Raw genomic sequence first — 22480 nt, forward strand, 5'->3', positions numbered from 1 at the left:
CAGATTATCCTGGTCAAACATTTCACCTTCAACTTAGTCTTTCCTATGGAAGTCAAAATCCTTGAGTGGGGCAAGGCTGTGCCCTGCGAGGGTCTCTCTAAGTCAAATGTCATCCTCAACATACTAGTAAAAACATTAGTTTTGGTGCCAAAAGTTCCAAGCAGGACAAAATTGAAATTTGGAGCCGCTGAAGTCGCCTTGCGGGTCAGATATAGTTGTCACCCCACCACATACCAAGCTGCAACTTGGCAGGTCTCCATAAGGCCAGATACCTTTACAGTGAGGTCCCTCTGAACCCTTCTCCACTGGAACTAGCCCAAGTAAAAAATAGTGAAAATGCATAGCAGAGGACAGTGCACCTGCCCAATTGGAAAGCAGTGAATCATGCATAGCAGAATACATGGCATCTGCCCAACTAGAAAACAATGAAACATACATAGAAGAGCACATTGCATCTTCCCAACTATAAAATGGTGACAACACATGGGGAACACACAGCACAGCAGGCCACAGTGCGACAAGCACCTTGTCCTGGTCCTCTAGAGAAGGAAACCAATTAAATCACACTTTTCTTTGACAGTTTGGACAGCTGTTTCTGGACCACCCTACAGCTGCCAGCCCGCCGAATTACGAGTCCATTTTATCCTATGGAACTCGTAATACGGCGGGTGGGATATCCGTCACATTTGGGACGGAGTAATCCCCTCCACCGAAGTCGTAATCAGGACCTATATCTCTCTCCAGCCAGGACTTTTTCATGAGTCAGGAGTCCTTCTGGATTTTAGCAAACAGGACGTCAGCCGCATCACTCTTGGGAAGCAGTTTCAGTCCTAGGGAGCTAACAGGAGTTAGAAGTCTCTGAGTGTTCTTCTTCCAGAAGGAGTCAGCAGTCCTTGAACCTTTTCTTTCAGCAGGAATCAAATGTCATTAAGTCATTTTATTCAGCAGAAGTCAGGTGTTTCTTTTCTTCAAACAGAGCATCTTCTTCAGATGCAGTTTCCCAGGTTCTATGAATGTTTACAGTAGATGGTGGTCGAGGTGTATCTTGTGCTTTAACCAGTGATTGGTTAATTCTGACATACAATTCTATTTCCTCACATTCCCTATCTCATTTTTCAGCACTTTGCCTTTGTTTTGCTGTTAAAGGACATGACCCTGTGCAGTTCTCCAGCCACCATCCTAATTAGATGTGCTCGCCTCAAATCTAAAGAGGTGAAGCCGGTTCTCTTGCCCACTGTGTTTGGAGCAGGGCAGTCTAGGAGGGTTCAGGGATGGTGGAAGATGCCCTTTTTGGTATCTTCAACTGAAAATAAAAAGGGCCAGGGCTGTCCATTTTTCTGCCAGGTGTTCCTGTCCACGTCCAGATAGTGAATACCTGCTAAGCGGTCAGTACTTAACAATTCCCTGTTCTTTCAGGCTCTTAGGTAGGCTATTGTCTTCTGACCCAGGGTTGTTAAAATTGCCAACTGGGTATGTATTCAAGCTCTGAGATGGCTGAATGGAAAATTGGCTTTGGAATAATCTTGTCTCAGGCAACACAAAGCATACATTTACAAAGATACTTTTTCTTTTAACATTATATAAAATCTGATTACATCATTAGGCCAGATTTTGATAATTAAGTGGGGAATGACTTTGAATATCTCCTTAGCATTTTCTCAAGTGGAGATGAAAAGTAAGGGCCTGACTTATCATAGTTTTATGTTGCCCTTGCACCAGAGCAACAGAAAACCTGGATTCACATTTACCAAGCCACGCAAGGCAACCCTGTATGGCCCTACATGGCTTGGTGAATCTGTTGTAACTCAAGGCAACAGAAGTCACTGCCTTGCGTGCACTGAATGTTGGGGGTGTTACATGGGTGGAGTGTTGGTGTTCCCATGCATCAACCTATGCATTCTGACACATTCCCAACTTTACCAACACTGGTGGACCTGGGAATGTAGCATAACTGTATGTCTTCCCACCAGAGGTACAACAAGGAGAAATACCTTCATTCTCCTCACTGTTTCCTCATTCCAAGTGTGCTGTATTCTGCAGGTTCCTTAGGAAGTGGAAAATGCCTTTGAGGATTGTTTTCGTGCAGGAAGATTACCCTTCCTGCAGAAAACAATTCTGCCTACAACCAAGGTACAAGGGTGTCTGCGGTGGCACAAGGCAGCTCATTGTGTGCCACTACAGGCAGAGAGCAGGTATGTGCAATAAATTGGTAAATATGGTGCATTCCTGCTCTCTCCCTTTAATGAAGTGCAGCAAAATGTATTGCTGGTTTGGATTGCATGAAAGTATGATAAAATTGCCCCATAATATTTCATCACACCTAGGCATGTTTGTGATAGCACAACCTCTACAGTCAAACTCGCTTTTGGGTTTGAACTCACTGGGAGGGCACATCAAACACAGTATGTAACTTGCTCCTATTAGCCATGTTTGTAGGTACATATGTGGATGGTTTACACCACAGCTCACATATAATTTCCCCTGCCATAGATCTATTTTCCTATGCACCATTTACAATGGTCGTGAACGTCTCAATTTTGTATTGTATGTATTGCTCCCATTATAGCTAAAGTTGAAAGTTCTATGTTTTCACTCCGGTACAATAAAGCATGGTTTATGGAATATGGTGATCACTAGGTTTTGTTTTCCTAACCCTATAAGTATATTTTGAATGGATCTATGGGTGTTGGAGCACTTTTTTATTATATGTTCTTGTTTTATAAACATTTGGAATTTTTTTTTTGTGGGGCACTAGGTGTTTTTGGGATAATGGTTTTTTCATAATTTTTACTCTTGGTAATTTTAGTATAGAAGCTTTTAGTGATAATCTGTGATTCGATAGACATATGGAAGAGGTTGTATAATAATATTTTCTCATATTGACATCTAATAAGTCTTGAGAAAGTTCTGGAAGGGGACGAAACACGTGTCGGCTGAAGTTTACATCCATTGGTTCAGAATTTAAAAAGATTTAACATTTGAGATCTGCAACCACTTTTCAATGAGATTCTATATGAATTGTTTATAATTATGTATTTGTATGAGATCATATATTTATGAACGTGAATATATTTATTTATAAGCAATTTTGTTATATCAACTATGAGTGTGAATATTTATAGTACTTTTGTAAATAGAATCAGTAAAGATAAAAAGAACCTTAACGTTTTACACCCTTTTGGTTATGTATTGACTTTTCTTTTTCATTTATCGCCTTTTTTATCTGTGCACATATGGTTATAACAAATACTATTCCACAGTTTGATGTTAAATAATTGTGTTACAGTGTGCTACACTATTTGTTTTGTGATTAACCGGTTTGGTCATCCGATTCCAGTTTGTACATGATAGCAACAGATGTATTTTAGGTTCTTTATACCACCCTTCTTTCCATGGCCCCATCCCCGGTACCATCCTTCCTCTCACCCTAACTTTATACCATCATTCCTTCTGTGGCCTATCCCCAGTACCATCCTTCCTCTTCTGTGGCCCATCCCCAGTACCATCCTTCCTCTCACCCTAGCTTTATACCACCCTTCCTTCTGTGGCCCATCCTTAGTACCATCCTTACTCTCAACCTAACGTTATACCATCCTTCCTTCCGTGGCCCATCCCCAGTACCATCCTTCCTCTCACCCTAACTTTATACAATCCTTCCTTCTGTGGCCAATCCCCAGTATCATCCTTCTGTGGCCCCATCCCCAGTATTATCCTTACTCTCACCCTAACTTTATACCATCTTTCCTTCCGTGGCCCATCCCCAGTACCATCCTTCCTCTCACCCTAACTTTATACCATCCTTCCTTCTGTGGCCCATCCCCAGTACCATCCTTCTGTGGCCCCATCCCCAGTACCATCCTTCCTCTCACCCTAATGTTATACCATCCTTCCTTCTGTGCCCATCCCCAGTACCATCCTTTCTCTCACTCTAACTTTATACCATCCTTCCTTTCGTGGCCCATCCCCAGTACCATCCTTCCTCTTACTCTAACTTTATACCATTCTTCCTTCTGTGGCCCCATCCACAGTACCATCCTTCCTCTCACCCTAACTTTATACCATCCTTCCTTCTGTGCCCATCCCCAGTACCATCCTTCCTCTCACTCTAACTTTATACCATCATTCCTTCTGTGGCCCATCCCCAGTACCATCCTTCCTCTCACTCTAACGTTATACTATCCTTCCTTCTGTGGCCCATCCCCTACACCATCCTTCCTCTCACTCTAACTTTATACCATCCTTCCTTCGGTGGCCCATCCGCAGTACCACCCTGTATCCCCAGACCGCGCTAGCTATGAGTAATCTGCAGACCCGGAGACTGAAGAAGCCCACTGATAACCAATGCAAGCCTCAGTGGGACCATCGGGTTTGTGTACCCCCAGGCTGTAGCTGCCGTGGTGTGGGCGCTGGGAAGGTTTATCAGTCGAATCTCAGGCCGCCTTGTTCACTTTCTTTTCTTTTCATTTTAGGGCTGGGCAGTTTCCGTGCAGCAGGAGAACAATGATTTCTTTGTTTCTGATGTGTTTATTCCAAGGTAAGTAAGGTTGCAGCTCCCTTCCTTTGTAATGTGGAAGTAAGGACCGCGTTAGAAGTGAACGCCACCTGGTCCAGTAGTTTGGTAACTCGCCGGGTGTTGTCGAGTTTTAAGGCTGCCGCTTGCAACATTCAACAGATATAAACAGTAGCGCCGAACAATTTCACTCACATTTTGGAAAAGTTGCACAACAGTCCACGCGGAGCCCAGGGATTCTTTCACACTTGACTTTTGTCCCATGCAAGTTCTGGCTCGCGGACCCCTGCCACTGAACTGTTGCAAGGAATACACACCGGCAGGTTCACGTGGGCGTTTTCTTCGTGTCACTATTGGTCCTACACATTTTTCACTGCAAGAAGAAAAGACTCGAGCACCCTCATTCGAGTTTCCTTTATAACTCCTTTGTCTCAAAAACTGACGAATGTTGTGTGGTCACAAGTATTTTTAAATGAAGAGTTGAGAGAATATTACTCTTAACTGTAGTGGCAATTCTGTGACAGAGCACACCCCCTTTTTTTGATTTTCAGGTATGTCTCTATCCATTTAATGACTTCCCTATTTTCTTGTCCTCCGTGCTCCGGGTAACATTTACTTCTAAAATTATTGATAGTGAGATGAATATAAACGTTCGAGTCAGCGGCGTAACAAAGGCCCCCGCAGCCCACGCGGTGAGGGGAGGCCCCGAGCTCCGGGGGTCCCCCTCCGCACAGTACTCTGGTCTCAGAGCTCCTGCGTGAGTCTGAAGGGGGACCCTCCAAATACTGTGCAGGGGGGCCCTTCCAGTTTCATTACGCCACTGTTTCGAATCAGCCACTTTTCATAGTTCAGTTTTTCACATATGGTCCGGATCATTGTGCAAACATATACGTTTCCTTATGCATGCAAGATGACGACAGGTTAAGGTATCTTTGCGTCCTGAACCTGCACCACGGTTGCCAGACTGTGGTCCAGTCCTCTCAGCAGCAGAGACAGTCTAGCATCATCAAAGCTGGGAAGCAGATTTCACCCACTAACCAGGTCACTGGTTCTCAGTCTCTGATATAAAGGTGGCGCCCAAGTCTTCTTGACTCTAAGGGTAACTTGATCAAGCAGCCCCGACCAAGCTCAAAGGGTTGAGTGCAGCGGAACTTACCCCTCTTGCAATAAAGCTGGACATGGCTAGACAGGGCTGTTATTTTACAATCATGACAACGTGTTAGTAATACCTCGAAACTGTTGTACTAACAATACTTCGCAAATATTGTTCAATTTACGAAAACATATAACTTAAATAAGCAATAAATCACATAATGAAATGCAGGAACAAAGCCCAAGTTACACAAACAGGAATACTTGTAATCTCCAACTGATCAAGAATGCTGACCAGGTCATGCAGAAAGAGAATAGGGGTGACCACAGCTTTCCAACCAGCTCTTAGCAATACTCTATACACTGTTTAATGTCTATAACCAATTACCAGCTATCTTCTGATGTAGTATATGTACAGTACAAATAGGACTACTTATAAAAGAAGTCAAGAAGGTCCTACAATAGTAAAATCACATAATTCAGAAACCAGCGCTGTTATGACACCTTCATGGCTAAGTTTAACAGGTCCCTTCAGATTTGGACATCTTGAGGACTGGGAATGTTAGCAATTCCAGGTCAGAGATTCTACACTCATAGAGGACCACCCTCAGCATACATAACAGGCCCTCAAACATGGCCTCCCCAAAGGAGTATACATCACCTTCTATTTGAAACCAAATCCAGACACAAAACATTCCATAGTGTCCATTAACTTCTGAAAATTTGGGCTGTGATCCCTCCACCATCCTGAATCCATTCCTAACTAATAAGATCCCTCAGCTTTGATCATGTTAGCTTTTTGAGAACTGTTGCTGACTCTTTCAAAAAATCCCCAACCTTCTAGATAGATCTCATGATTTGTGTGTAGGCGTGCATGCATACATGTGATGTTCATGAAGATTTTCAAACTAAGGGTTTGATTTAGAACTCAGCAGACAGGTTACTGTGTCACAACAGTGACGGATAGCCCACCTGCCGAAATCTAAAGGCCATAGGATAGAATGGGATTTAGATTTCGGTGGACAGGATATCCGTCACCGTTGTAATGGAGTAACCCCTCCGCCGAGATCTAATTCAGGCCCTAAATCTTCACTGGGTTCAAGGCATTTCCTATTCCTTTCCCCTTCATGCGAGTGAGACACTGCTTTGTCTTCTCTTTGCAAAAGATTGGGATATCTCCCAAGTTATCTGCTGTATCCAGGAGAGGCATTTCTCCTTCTCTCGCAAACTCTTTCCCACTGTTTATCTAAAACGTTTGCAGTATTAACTGATGCAACAGTCAATGAGTCTGTATCACACGTTTGACTTGCATGTGTAATGTTGTCGCTCAGCTTGTCCATCAAAAGTACAAACAGCAAGGTTGTGGTATTTGAGATGCACTTGCATGGATGTTTCAGTTTCAGATAAGCATGTTTATACACCACCACAGGGTCACTGAGTCAGATAATAACTAAACATTACCTATTTGATTTTGCAGGATGTACATGCAATACGTTTGTCAAGGAGGCAAGGTTTGCCCCATTCGTCTATGCCTGGGATGGTGCTTGTGCTTTACTGAAATGTGAATATATTCTGTACGGACAAGGGAAGCAACTGAGCAACTTGACCTTGTACAAGAATCCAGTCTATAATGATGAAGAAAAGAAATGGGAAGGAACTATAGTGTATACACACTGGGGAAATAGACGAACCAGCACAGAGTCTTTCAGGAACCGCGCTAGGTTCCTAGGGAATGTAGAAAGCGACTGCACACTACTCATCCAGGAAGTACGGGTGAATGACAGCGGCCAATATGGAGTCAGGCTGGAAGAAGGCACCAGCAACAAGTGGATGGTACAACCGTTTCTATCTCTTAACATCACTGGTAAGACTTCTGGCATGTGATTAATATCTTCATGCGTTTTTGTCTGTACAGTCAGGTATAGACAAAAAAAATTAAAACTGCATATACTGAAAATAAATGACGACATACTAATGACAGGAAATTATGTTGCTGGTATTTCACAAATGCCACAGCCCAAGTAACAGTTCCGATTCACTGATCCTATTTGAAACTTGGTGCACCCTTAACTGGGATCTCCCGGCACAAATGCGACAGTGCGCTTCATTACAACAAAATCGTTAAGGACCACAAAACTACCATTCAAAACTATAAGAAATGCTGGATGAATCAAAGGGACGGGAGTACCTTTCAGAAAGCATGGAAGTTTGCGAACTCCGCATTGCAGAAACCTTGAAGTGACACTTGCTTGCAGATCATTTAGGGCTAGAAGTATGAAATGATTTTGCACTCGCAAACGGTAAAATCGGCCGTTTGCAAGTGCAAAACCGTGGTCTGCGATGCATGAAATGCATTCACAGCCCACAACTAAGAAATCGCTAAAATAGCGTTTTTTTTGCATTGCGACCTGGAAATTGCGAGTCGCAATTTGCGATTCGCAATTTCCAGGTCGCAAGGCTATTCAGGAAAAAATCGCAAATTGCAATTTTCCCAAACATGGCAGGTGGTAACCTGGTTCAAAATGTAAAAATGCAGTTCAACTGCATTTTTAAAAAACATGTAAAGCACACATGCCCTTTTGGCATGTGTGTACCTTACATGTTCAAAATAAAAAAAATTGGGGTGCAGGAGAGGGGGCCTTAGGCCCCCAGCACCCTGGCATTTTGCATTTCCAAAATTGCGATTTCTGTTTCAGAAATCGCAATTTTGGAAATGCAAAACATTCGCAGCTATGGGCCAACAGACCCATAGCTGCGAATGGGGCCGGTATCGCAATTTGCGATTCGGTAATAGCATTTGCGATTTTTAAGAAATCGATATTACCGATTCGCAAATGTGATACATGGCCCTTTGCGAGTCGGTAATAGCGATTTCTTAAAGATCGCTAATACCGAATCGCAATGGGCCGTGATCACTAACAGTAGTCTCACATTCCCTTCCCCTGAGAAAGACATCTGTTTCGGAGTTCAGACATTTGAACTCAAAGGGTAAATCTCACTCTTCTTTTATATAGCTATCTCTGAGCCGCTCATATCTGCCCATAGAAAAATGTTTCAAACATCTGTGAAAGGAAATGTGGAAATTGGCAGATTTACAACTCCCTATACTAGCCATACCTTTGATGGTGTCTCTCCTACTGTGAAAGACAGTTTTTCTAACTTGTCTGTGTTAAGTATGGTGTAACTTACTTCCTTTTTAGCCATTACCTGTTGCTATCTGCCTAAAGTAAAAGCAGCAAACAAGTCACTACTGTTGATGTATTTTCATGGGACGTGGCCATTTTTCTGAATCTTTAATGTCCAACTCAACTGCATGATCAAATGCAGCTGACTTTCTCCATCTTGTAAAATGCAACTGACTTTGTTCATCTTGTAAAAGGGACTTGGCATTCTGAATGATGTCAATTGCAGAAGACACAATATTATTAAGTGTATATATTCTGTTGGACAGAGTATTCATGCCATTATCGACAACAGCTAAAGCCTTTTCCATATTTTCCGTTTCTATCTGCCTTAAACCTGCAGCCAAATCCGTTTGAGAAAGCTTCCAGATCTCATTGTACATGTCATACAGGAATTGTTTTGAGCATGGTTTTCTTGGACCTAACAAGAAATCCTGCAAGTCTACTTCCTCTGATAGGAGACTAAGATGTTCTTTAACTGCTGCTAACGTGTTAGTGTGTAACAATTGTTGGCACAGTTTACGCACACTGTTTGTAGTAACTATACCCAAGTGTTGACCCGAGACATAGCGAGGTTCTGGCCAGCTAATCTTGAAACCCCCTGAGGAATTTACAAAAAGTGCCTGACAATCATTGGTGTTCAAAGGCCACAATAACCGCTCGGTGGGGCATGAAAGTGTGGGATTATAGGTGCCATTCTGTACCCAAGCATTTAGGGTCAGATTTAAGAAAAGTCCAATCTTGTATGAGAGCGAGTCACTGCAGCAACAGAAGCGGCAGCTACTGCAAATTTGGCATCCAAAGTGTTTCTAATAATGTGTAATTCTACACATTGGTGGCCTAATGTATGAATTACATTAGCATCTGGTAGCTTATCCTTAAGATCAGCCACCCTTCCCCACTGATGTCTCTGTTGTATGGTGTTCCCCCTTGAGTCTCTGAACCTGTTTATCCACCAATATTACGATAGTCATTGTAGGACTAGACACAGAAGTATGAAGTCACACACAATCAATGTGAGCTGTTCTGGATCCGTATGTTCCACTGCCAAGATAAGAACTTTAAGCTCAACCACCTGAGTGTTGCAGTCCCTCAGGGTCTGAGTGTAGGTATGTTGAGGGTGGAATACACCATCGTTCATCACTCCGCTCACAACTGTGCAAGTGGCTGAGTATTGATGTTTTATACCTACAGCTGGTTGTGCTGAACAAAGTGTAAATTACAGTATGATATCTGTAAAGTGGCAAGATGTTAGTAGGTGCGGAGTACTCCTGTTCATATTGGGGAAAATCTTGTGTTTGAAGTTTTGGGTCAAAAATGTAATCAACATTAGTGACAGTCAGGGAGGTTGCCCACTGAATCCAGCGTGGATGTAATGCTTTAGCGTTAGGAACTCTTGCTTTGGTGACAGCCTCTAAGGCCAGCACGGGGTAACGTGAATGATGCCTTTCCCTTGGGCAAGTGTCCTCTCTTTGATGACAGCCATCTGTACAGCAGTCATACGTTTTCTGTGGATGCAAAGCATTGTTCTGCATTGGAGTACAAATGTGAACCCAATGGCACCAGCAATTATTCTGATGGCCAAATTTGTTTTGTTGTCACGTGTGTGTAAGTGTTTTGCTTCTAGCATGTCTTGCTGCAATCCTATAAGGATGCATATGTGTTCAACTGTCCGGTGTCTGGTTGAGAAATCTGGGCGAATTTAACCACAGAGTGGTTTTATGCATTGTGCATAATCTGTAATGTGAGCTCTGCCAAAGTTAAAGAAACCAAGTAAAGACTGCAGTTTCTTAATTGTGTTTGGTGGTTGAAGATGAGCAAATTTTTCTAAAAAGTGCATGTAGGCTATTGGCCTCATCTGATAGCTTGTATCCCAGGAACACTACACTGAAAAAGGCTATTTTAGTTTTCTTACAATTGAATTTGTTGGCAAGGGCTGCAAACCCTAAAACAATCCAATCAACCCTGGCAATATGAATGTTGAGATCATCATCTGTGAGATAGATGTCATTCACATAGGACAACGCTTCCGGATCAATATCATGCAATATTGATGTCACAAACAAACCTGGGCTGTTCCTATAGCCCTGGGGCAGACAGTAGAAAGAAACATTTTTGTTAGCCAAATGAAAATGCACTCAGGTCCTTACTTCCATGGGCTAAATTCAGGCAGAAAAAGACATTGGAAAGATCCAAGGTTGCTTGTATTTTTTACGCACTATGTTGTTAATTAGTGGGGTGCTGGGTGAGTTTTGTATTGCATAGGTGCATGTATAGTTCTTTAAGTGTCTGTAATCTAAGGCTATTGTATATAAATGGTCTAGTTTTGCAACGGGGAATAATGGATTATTAATTGCAGAGACTCTGTGCTCTGTTACTTCCTGGCACTTGAGCTGAGTGAGGATCTCTCTCACTGGTGCTTTAGCCTCATGTTTAACATGACATTGGCTCTGAGACGGGGGTGTAGACCTGATCGGTATTACATGGTAGGGATAGTGCTTATCCCAACCTACGTGGTTGCGGTATAGCATGGGTGCCTGCTCCAAAGCGCAGTCAACAGCATAGGCTTTTTTTACTGCATCCGGAACAAGATCTGAGAAAGAAGGCAAAATGACATCTTCCCCATGTGGGAGCTTGAGGATGTGTTCTGATGGCCAGACTCTTTCTGCCAATAGGATATCACAATTAGGTTCTTCCCCAAAAATTACACTAATAGTGCACTTTAGATCTCCCTCGATTTGAATATTTAAATCATAGAACATGTCGGGTGGGAGAACGTGCCCATCCACAGTCCTGACTGAAAGAAAGTTGTTAGGGACTGTCGCATCCAGATGATCCTTCAGACTCCGGCGACATATTATGACTTCTGCCATGCTGTCCAGCAGGGTCACCACCTACGTATTTTTCCTCAACAATGTTTTAAAGTTTGCTGGCATATTTTATAAAAATTGCTGCCACCTTTTTCTTTTTTAGGATAGACTGTAGTGTTTGTGGGTTAAATCCCAGTAATGACCAATTGGTGACTAGCTGGTACAACCCATGCTGGGGTGGTATCCAATGTTTGCATAGCGAATTGTACCAATTGTCTCTAAAGGTGTGCTAGCTCATAATAAAGTGCACATACGTCAGCTATTTACATTTTCTGTATGGCAGGATGTGGTGCGTGTGTAGCAAACATGGGCCACTTTGGTCCGCCATTATTATAGGGACCTAGGGCAAAGTTTAAGAAGGGCCTAGCACCACCTAGCATCACATTAGCATCATTTTTCGACACTAATGTGGCGTTAGGTTGGCAAAAACACTGCACCAAATTTACAAAGTGGCGTAATGCATGCAGTTGTGCCATTTTTCTAAATCCTTGCGCCACATTATGCCTGCACCAGGCATTCAGGGTATGGTCTCTGTTGTTGGCAAGATCCTGCTTTGCCCAGACCTGGCTACAGACACACACCAGGGGGTTGGAGACTGCATTGTGTGATAAAAGGCACAGCCCATTCAGGTGTAAGTGTCAGCTCCTTCCTCCCCACTCTAGCCCAGAAGACTCATCAGAATATGCAGGCTACACCCCAGCTCCCTTTGTGTCACTGTCTAGAGGGAATTCACACCAACCCAACTGGAGGTCTGACCCAGACATGGAATACACAAGCAGGCAGTGGCACAGAATGGTTTAAGCAAGAAAATGTTCACTTTCTAAAAAACAACTTTACAAAAAGATGTAATTTTAAATTGTGAGTTCAGAGACCCCAAACTCCATATCTCTATCTACTCCCAATGGGAAACTGCACTTAAAAGATATTTACTGGCAGTTTCCATGTTAACCTATGAGAGAGATAGGCCTTGCAACAGTGAAACAGAATTTGGCAGTATTTCACTGTCAGGACATGTAAAACACATCACTTCATGTCCTACCTTTTACATACTCTGCGCTTTGTCCAGGGGGCTACCTAGGGCCTACTTTAGGGGTGCCTTACATGTACAAAAAGGGAAGGTTTCAGCTTGGCAAGTGAGTACACTTGCCAGGTTGAATTGGCAGTTTAGAACTGCACACACAGGCACTGCAGTGGCAGGTCTGAGCCATGTTCACAGGGCTACTCATGTGGGTGGCACAATCAGTGCTGCAGGCCCACTAGTAGCATTATAGTTACAGGCCCTGGGCACCTCTAGTGCACTTTACTAGGGAGTTACTAGTAAATCAAATATGCCAATCAGGGATAAACCAATTATCAATACAATTTGCACAGAGAGCATATGCACTTTAGCACTGGTTAGCAGTGGTAAAGTGCCCAGAGTCCTAAAGCCAACAAAAACAGGTCAGAAAAAATAAGAGGAAGGAGGCAAAAAAGTTTGGGGATGACTCTGCAAAAAGAGGCAGGTCCCATGTGTGGAATCTATGAGTTTCCACTGCGCCATTTTTCTTCTAATGTTTAACGCCTGCTCAGTGCAGGTGTTAAATTGAGGCACACCATTGTTTATAATGGGCCTTCATGTACTTTGAAGGATTAGGACCAAAGGTTTTGGGGCTAATCCTTCAAAATACCACAATAGCATCAGAAATTATGAAGCAATTGATCCTAACAAGCAACATGGTGCGCCGTATCATTAATAGGGTGCACACATGCTAGCATTAGGAGGGGCGTAATGGGGCGCAAGAAATGTGGTGCTTCATGTAATGTAGGTCCTAATCTCACAGATTGTATTACATTGAACATTGCGCCATTGAACACATTTTGATGTTCTTGATATGAATGCGGTATCTCAAAATACCAGTAAGCTTGGAACCGCTGCGGTACGTTTGCTATTTTATATGTATGAAATGTCTGTGATCTGTCATTTTCTTCTGGAAAGGTGACCCAAGAATAGAATGTTTCTGTTTGGTAAGCTTCATGAGCTTCCATTATAATGTGACATTCCCGCCCTCATCTGTTAAGCCATGGGCTACTAAGTGATGTTTTAATGTGTTTCTGACATTTTCTGAAATGTCTATGGTGTTAGCCATGTTGAATAATAGGTACAGAGAGGGAACACCAAATGGGGAGAAAGTCCTTTTAAGAGTTAACTAGAACAGCCTACAGCCTAGTTAGGTACTCCTTATTCCGCTGATGATGATTATCCCTAAGACCAAGGATGTCTCCGTATAATGGTACTTAGGGTACCTGCTGTTTGTAAGACAGAGATACTCAGGATATCAGAAAATTAGTACCAAAACACCATTGTTGGTGGTACCATGTCGTAGTTGAACCCTCAATTCTAGGCGAGACTGCTGGTTTAGGGATGACAGCACTTTTGTTTGTGGACGACTAAGTCACTCCTTCAACAAGTCGCAACTGTCGCCCAACCCTCCCGGCTCACAAGCAGTACCTCACCAAAACTCAGAAAGCAAAGGTGTTTTCGAGCAGCCTTACGCATGGACTCTAGATAAGACCTCTCAGGAAGGTCGTGGTGGAATGAAAGTTACTCTCTTCTCTTGTTAGCAATAAGTCTCAGTCACACACAGGCAACAAAGGAGATGCAGGAAAGTTTTTAATATATTAATAGAAAAGACTGCAATCTTCAATAAAAATGCATGAGCTACAATGATTAGGATAATAAACAGTAAAAGGAGCATAATGCTGTGCTTGACCATGCTCACTAGTGTAGTATATCTTATCTAGGTATTTGTGATGAAGCTGTCTGCACCTTTTGTTTAAATAAACTTCTTTGATTTCATGAGTGTAGTACATCTTATCTAGTTATTTGTGATGGAGCTGTCTGCACCTTTTGTTTAAAGAAACCTCTTTGGTCTGCGCACAACAATAGTCCCATTGCTTGTCAGAGATCTCAATATCCAGATCCAAGGACCACAGGCCTGGGCAAGCAGTTCATAGTGCAAGTTGCACATAGCACAACATTCAGGTGATTAAGTGTTTGGGATTCTGGTTTGCGAATAGGAACAACAAGAGTTCCCAGTCTGTCGATCTCTACGGTAATGCAGGGATCAGGGTTTTCAGCATATATCTGAGACTGTAATACCCTAACATGTCTAAGGCTAGGGCCTGTGCCTCACCCAGAAAGTCCACAATGAGCCGGATCTTCTTGCACCTTAATATCGTGAGCAGTGTAGTGTTATGGTCTGAGTGAGCATGCAAGTATTGTGTGAATTTGGCATAGTCTGCTTATACAGATTGAACATTCACTGTGTGAATATTGCCGCCTGGGCAGAGTAGTCTCTATTACAGGTTAGCCTGAATATGAACCAGCTCTGCCAATCTGCACTCTAAGTCATAGTCTGCGGCCTGTCTGTGGTTATGGAGCCAATGGTGAGAGAAGTAGGCCTACACTACAAAATAATAAATCCCCAAATTCTCCCCTGTGGTTTAATGTTTGCAACCTGGATTAGCTATTAAGTAGTTGCTTGCTGGCCCAGGCCAGACTAATCACAAGTGATCGCAATTGAGTAAAGAACTCTCCTAAGAGATGTAGGAATGTTTTGGAAGAGGTACATCAATTTTAGCAGAACTATCATTTTCATCAGGGTGATCCTACCAGTTTTTGTGAGGGGAAGTTTTATCCACTTCTGCAGTAAGTCTATGATAGTAGATAGGAATGTCCCATTATGCCAGGGTGTCTGGCTGGGTCTGTAGTCCAGCACATCGGTGATTCAAGCTCTAGCAGGACTGTGGCGCCCATGAGTGGCTTTAGTATGAACTTGTTCCAATTTGTTTGTAACCCTGGCCATGCACAATATGCTGCCACATCTCATATAATAGGATGAAAGATTTGGGCCGGTTTCCCAATGGAGAGGAGAATGTCATCTGCATACATTGATAGGATGAGCTACGTCTAACAAATTGGATTCTATGATGATGGTGGCACTCCATCAGAAGGCAAGCTAGGCGCTCCATGAAAATCGCAAATAGGATTGGGGACAGCAGACACCCTTGTCTCTTCCCCCTAGTGAACTTGAACAGATCTGACAATAGGTTACTAATCTCTAGTCTAACCTTGGAGGGGCAGTATATTAATTTGATCCTCTGTAGGAAGACCCTCCCATTCCCATCCTCTCTATCACAATGAACAGGAAGGGCCACAGTTAGGTTCTTAGACTAGCGGGTGGCTAGCAGGTTGGACAGGAGGCTCAAGCTCTTTATGAGGGAAGCTAGAATGTTAGGAATGGAATGTGCTTGAAAAGAAAACTGTTACCGCTCTCCCAGCTTCCCCGCTGGTCAAGTATCTTGGGGCTTAATAAATCTCTTCTAGCGTACCTGTTCGGAGTCTTTTTTATTAACTGAAGACAACGCTTCAGTTGGCAACCACTTGGAGGACCTACTTGAGTGGACCAGCGGGGTGACAGACCTGATTTTACTTTGCGCTGCACCATTTTTCCATTGTTCAGTGATGCTGGTGCCTGCACAGCGAGGCAGAGGTTGATTATTGGGAGAGAACAAGAGGATCCAATTGTCATTGTTACCCGGCAGTAAAGGATCAGATTAATCAGATTTGGAGTTCCCCAGGAGGTTGGGATACCGTTGGGAACATGCATGTCAATGGCGCTGCGTTCCACGAGTAGGATGGTGGGCTGTGCCTACGGTAGCCTGGTGACGTCCGTCTTGACCGCCAACCTTCCCTGTATACCATTCACAGTTTGTTACTAAGCAACGTGTATGCTGACTGTTCATAAATATAATATCACTTGAACTGATCAGCTTTCGGCTGTGTCAGCATGAGCCAGTGTATCAAGTGTGTTTCACGGTGATGCACACCGATATGCATTGAGCCAGGTGCGTTCCACGGTGATGCGCACACCTATAATGGTTATGAGTTTTTCTGCAACTTTGTGAGTTTCACAGTGATTTGCACACACTAAAATCGAATTAACCACTTTGTTCCCAGTAATGGCACTAGTGATTTTTTAATTATTATGCACAGTTTTAAAGTACTGGGCATATTATTGACAGTGTGCTGTTGAATAAATCTGTAATTGTGCTACAGAATTTTTGGGCAAGTCACACTTCATTCATCTTGACTCACATTTCAGCTGTATTGGAGATTGTTTTGGTACTGTACTTGACTCTGATTCAAAGTGACTTCTTCAAACGCGTTTTATTCTGGTTACAGCAACATTAATAGTTGTGTTCTAGGTGGAAGGTGAGATTTACAGTACACCATGCAACAATCAGTCATGCCACCTAGTGTTTTTTTAGCATTGCCTGGGATACCCCCACTGTAATGGGAACACCGGATGGAGGGTTTAGATGCCTATTTGGATGCTATAGAAGGTGAAATATTTACGCAGAAAAAGAAGTTTGCGCTATTGAGACATTCCTTAGGTATGGAAGGAAGGAAAGTGTTAAAGAATTTACTGTATATGCCAATTTTAGGGGAAGGTGATGAGGTGGATGAGTATGCATCAGCCATGAAAGCACTGGAGGTACGTTTTGAAAAGACAAGAAATGTCATAATGGAACAAGATCAATTTTTTAAGAGACATTAACTGCCAGGAGAAACAGTAGAGAATTTCGTAAGTGTCTTAAGGATGTTGGCATCTACATGTGAATTTAACACCTTTGAAGATGAGGTAATTAGGGACCAGGTAGTGGAACAATCTAGTAGTATGAAGGTACAGGAACAATTATTGACCACTGAAAATCTGACTTTGGATAAACAATATAAATTGCAAGTAGCGTTTGAGTCAACAATGAAATTCATGGAACAAATGAGTGTGAAAGGAGAGGTAGACTTTCTGTCTCAAAACAAACAAAAGGAAAAGAAAAGAAAAAAGGGCCTACGAGTGAAGATAGAACTGATATGAGAAAACCTTTTGACTGCTATTGATGCGGTAGTAAGAAACATGTAGGGAATTCACCAATGTGTCCTGCAGTGGACAAATCGTACAGTAGGCGCAAAAAAAGGGCATTTCATGGTGGTGTGTAGGATAAAGTAGGATAAGTAAATAAAAAATGTTAAGACTGCCAGTACGATAGAAAACCACATTGAACAAAAGGGTCAAAGTGACCCATTGGAAGAATGGATTATATTCATGATTGAAGATAAGGAATGAAAGGACATTTCTGTAGATGGGGGACAGGTAGCTACTTTGAATGAATCACCCATTAAAAAAACATTTTGTTAGATTGGTGTAAATTTTAACATGAGGGCAGATTCAGGCTTCTGGTTTACGTTAATAAATGAGAACAAATACAGGAAAATACATGAGGTGCAATTGCGAAAGTCAAAAGTGAAGCCGGAGGCTTATGGAGGAAAACCCATAGAGGTGATGGGTGAAATTGATGCCAAGCTGGTATTTAAGGGGAATGAGGCAGAAGGTATTGTATATGTGGTGAATGATGGCACCAATTTATCTGGCTGGCTGGACCAATGAAATCTGGGTTTCATGGTAGACCCTAATAGTCCAGAACAGAAAGTGTTGCATAATGGCATGGTGGGAGAAATATCTAGAAAGGCATATGACTGAGCGGATGTCCAATGACACTTTGGGTAAGATCTAAGGATTTAGTCACGAAATACAGTTGAAGTTAGGAGTCCAACCAGTGTTCCATAAACCAAGGCATGTTCCTATAGCCATGAGGAAAGAGTTAAAAAAGGAGTTAGAAAACATATGCAGTCAAGATAAATAGAACCAATAGAAAGTTCTGAATGGCTGTCTCCGGTGATTCTTGCCAGGAAATCTAATGGAACTTTAAGACTGTGTAATGACTTGAGAGACCTGAAAGAACGGATATGGGTCGATAGACATCCGTTGCCTAATATCACAGAAATGTTGACCACCCTCAAAGGAGCTTTGTACCATCAGCTCAAATTACACAAAGAACTACGTAATTTAACATAATTTGTCACATCCAATGGTGCATATGGGTTCAAAAGAATGCTTTTTAGTCTGGGTTCAGCTTCATCTGTATTTCAACATGTAATTGAAGCTATATTCAAAGCGTTAAAATGTAATATGTTTCTAGGATGACCTTCCAGTTTATGGAAAGGATCTGAATGAGCAGGACAAAACTTTGGCAATGATGTTAAGTATTTTGAAAGCAAAGGGGATTAGATTGAAAGCTAATAAATGTCATTGTGGAGTAAAAAGTGTGGAATATTTGGAATACAAGTTATCTGACAAAGGGGTGGAAACGAAGGAGAGTTTGGTGAAAGCATTTAATGACTTTTCGCTCCCCAGGATAAGGATCAGTTAAGATAAAAAAAAATTTGGGGGGATGCTGGAGTTTTATACAAGGTTCATACCTAAGTGTGCAGAACAAACAGAAAGCATACATGAATTGTTGAGAAAGAATGTTAAGTCTTTTTTGTTTTTTTTAAAACTTCATTTTGGTTTTTGATTTGTCATCAAACAACAAACATTACAAACATGCGCACCATCACAGTGTTCATAGTAAAAATATCACTGTGGCCAACATCTGGAATTACATAGCAATAATTCCATAACAATTGAGTAGTGAATTGAGGGTAACATGACAGAAGGGGCAGAACATCTGTATCGCACATCAATGGTAAGTGTGGCTCATCCATTAGGAAGATTGAGAAAGTCTCATGTACTGGCCTCTGACCCTTCAGTAGCACTGTCTGCAAGTGTACCACCTAGTTGGAGGGTCTGGAAGGTTGTATCATGAAGTGTTGAATCAGTGTTGCTCGAGTCCGCCATTTGTTGGGAGGTTAGGGTCGATAGATAGTGGTTGCCATATAACCCTAGGTCAGAAGGACAGCGGCTGTAGAGCCACATAAGTGCCACAGGTGGTATCACAATAGGACAAATCCCACAGCCATGCAGACGAGTTAGTGATTATATTGCTACCACATCTGATCGTGATCTGTCTTTTAGCGAGAAGGAAGGCTAATGCGGCAAAGCACCAAGATGACTGAGGTAATGGTTGAACATAGCCCAGCATAGCGAGCCGTGGGTTAGGAGTGAGTTGATGTCTATTATTTGTGTGAGAATTGTATGCACTGAGTCCCACAAAGCAAGGGTTGGGGGGCAGTTCCAGATTAAATGAACAAAGTCAGCATTCGCCGCCAAACACTTCAGACAGGTATGCAGTCGGGATGGGTCAAGTTTGGCAAGTTTTTGTGGTATCATGTAGGTGGAGGTATTTGTAATGCAATAGTTTGTGCCTCTGTTTGCTGGAGATGAATTTGGTCTGTGCAATAGTACCACTGCTTATCTGATAAAGAATGCCCCAAATCCTTCTCCCATGCATTATCTAGAGTTCTGCACACCCACGGATTTTAGTTGAAGAGAAGCACAATAAAGTTGAGACATCAGTTGTGTGTTGTCTGGGGCTACTATAAGTAATGATAGTGGATGGAAGTCAGTAGGTTCAAGTGGGTAAGTAGACAGTAGAGTTCATAGGGTGCTGTGGAATCAGTGTAGGATAAAGGTATCTAAATATGTTGTAGCGTCACCTTCATTTAGCGTTGCAACCGTTTTCAGCAAGGCCTCTTTAAAAAGGTCACCTATCATGTGTAAATGGTGGGAAGTCAATACTTTCTGAGTAAGCCACTCCAATGTAAGTAGGAGTCATGAGTTTGCCAAAATTGGGAGGTGTGGAGAGTACAGCATATTATAAACTACGTACTGGCGTAGCTTGAGCCAAGCCCAACATGTAACTCAAATTGGCTGGATTTCAGCTGGGGTCCTGGGGAGGCCTTGCTGCAAAAGCGAGAGAAAAAGGGGGAGGGCTTGTGATTGTTCAGGTTTAAGAAATTGCAGCCGTGTGTCTGGATGGTAGCAGAAGTTAGCAAAGTGTGCCAGTGCTACTAGATAGTAGAGTCAGAAATTAGGGACTGAAAAACTGCCCCGTTCATACTCGAGTGTCAGTGTGTCCTAACACACCCAGGGGCATCTGCCAGCCCACACAAGTCATTTGAGTAGGCTGTGAAGCGTATCAAAGAAACTACAATATAGCAGAATCGGAATGTTTAAAAACAAAATATAAAAAGTGGGGGAGGACCACGATTTTTATAATAGCTATCCTACCAGCCATTGAAAGGAGGAGTTTAATCCAGCGCTCTTTTTGGGATGTGAGTTAATCTATCGCTGTCCCATAGTTTAGGCGAACCACTTCAGCGATGTTTCTATGCAAAAAAAACCAGGTTCCTAGGCGGATCCTCACACCAATGTAACGGATATTCCATAGAACAGGATGGCGTTGCATCAGTTAACGGAAACAATTCCAACTTGCCCCAGTTTATAGCCAGCCCAGAAAAGGCGTCAAATCGAATCATCTCCCTTATAAGGGGAGGAAGATTAAGGGAGGGGTTTCAGACAAACAAAAGAATAAAAGAAAGGTTCCTCTTGAATCCAGAAGTGATCTTGAAGTAATCTAAAGTCTGGGCTTGGGGTCCACTACTTACACCCCTTTCTACCTTTCAAGTTGGCAGACTTCAAAGGAAATTCTCTGTTGCTCACAAGATCCTGCCTTGTCCAGGCCTGGCCCCAGGCACACATCAGGGGGCTGGGGACTGCATTGTGAGAGGGCAGGCAAAGCCCATTCAGTTGTAAATGGCCACTCCTCCCTTCACTCTAGCACAGATGGCTCATCGGGATTTGCAGGCTACACCCCAGCTCCCTTTGTCTCGCTGTCTAAAGGGGATTCACAAACAACCCTACTGTCAAATTGACCCAGACAGTGAACCCACAAATAGACAAAGTTACAGAATGGTTTAAGCAAGAAAATACCTACTTTCTAAAGGCGTTAAAAGTGGCATTTTCAAACTAACAATCTAAAAATCAACTTCACTAAAAGAAGTATTTTTAAATTGTGAGTTCAGAGACCCTAAACTCAATTTTTCTGTATGCTCTCAAAGGAAATCTACACTTTAATAATATTTAAAGGCAACCCCCATGTTAACCTATGAGAAAGATAGCCCTTGCAACAGTGAAGACTGAATTTAGCAGCATTTCACTGTTACAGCATTTAACACACATCAGTACATGTCCCACTTTTAACATACACTGCACCCTGCCCAGGGGGCTACCTAGGGCCTACCTTAGGGGTGCCTTACATGTAGAAAAAGGGAAGGTTTGGGCCTGACAATTGGGTACACTTGCCAAGTCAAAGTGGTAGTTTAAAACTGCACCCACAGACACTGCAGTGGCAAAGCTGAGCCATGTTCACAGGTCTACTAATGTGGTGGCACAACCAGTGCTGCAGGCCCACTAGTAGCATTTGATGTACAGGCCCAGGGCACCTCTAATGCACTTTACTAGGAACTTACTAGTAAATCAAATATGCCAATCATGGATAAACCAATCAACAATACAATTTACACAGATAACATATGCACTTTAGTACTTGTTAGCAGTGCCTAGAGTCCTAAAACCAACAAAACCAGGTCAGAAAAAACAGGAGGAAGGAGACAAAAAGTTTAGGGATTACCCTGCAAAAAGGGCCATTTCCAACAGCGCCTGATATGGAGGGCGTAGTGGACGGAGAAAGAATGTTGAGTTTGAATGGACAAGTGAGAATAATAAAGAGTTTTGCACTATAGAGAAGTGGCTGAGGCTTTTCCACTTAAACTATTTAATACTCAGGATCGCAGCATTGTAGTAACAGATGCCAATCAATATGGACTGGGACCTCAAGGTCTTACTAGGGGCAGAAGCAACATGTTCAGTCAAAGAAAGTGAAGCGTGCTGGTGGGGAGTGAGTTATTTCAGGAAGTATCTATGGGGTACAGAGTTCACGTTACA

General features: G+C 42.6%; 1 protein-coding gene across 1 annotated transcript in view; it reads left to right on the forward strand.

Moving 5' to 3' along the window:
• Window positions 1-22480, forward strand: part of LOC138246526 (B-cell receptor CD22-like) — a 498077-nt gene that overhangs the window by 63699 nt on the left and 411898 nt on the right. The window contains exons 2-3 of the mRNA XM_069201182.1: window positions 4470-4534; window positions 7080-7466. Of these exons, the coding sequence (XP_069057283.1) occupies window positions 4470-4534; window positions 7080-7466 (452 nt within the window). The remainder of the gene's footprint in view (window positions 1-4469; window positions 4535-7079; window positions 7467-22480) is intronic.

This window comes from Pleurodeles waltl, chromosome 7 (genome assembly GCF_031143425.1).
Source record: "Pleurodeles waltl isolate 20211129_DDA chromosome 7, aPleWal1.hap1.20221129, whole genome shotgun sequence".
Classification (NCBI taxonomy): domain Eukaryota; kingdom Metazoa; phylum Chordata; class Amphibia; order Caudata; family Salamandridae; genus Pleurodeles; species Pleurodeles waltl.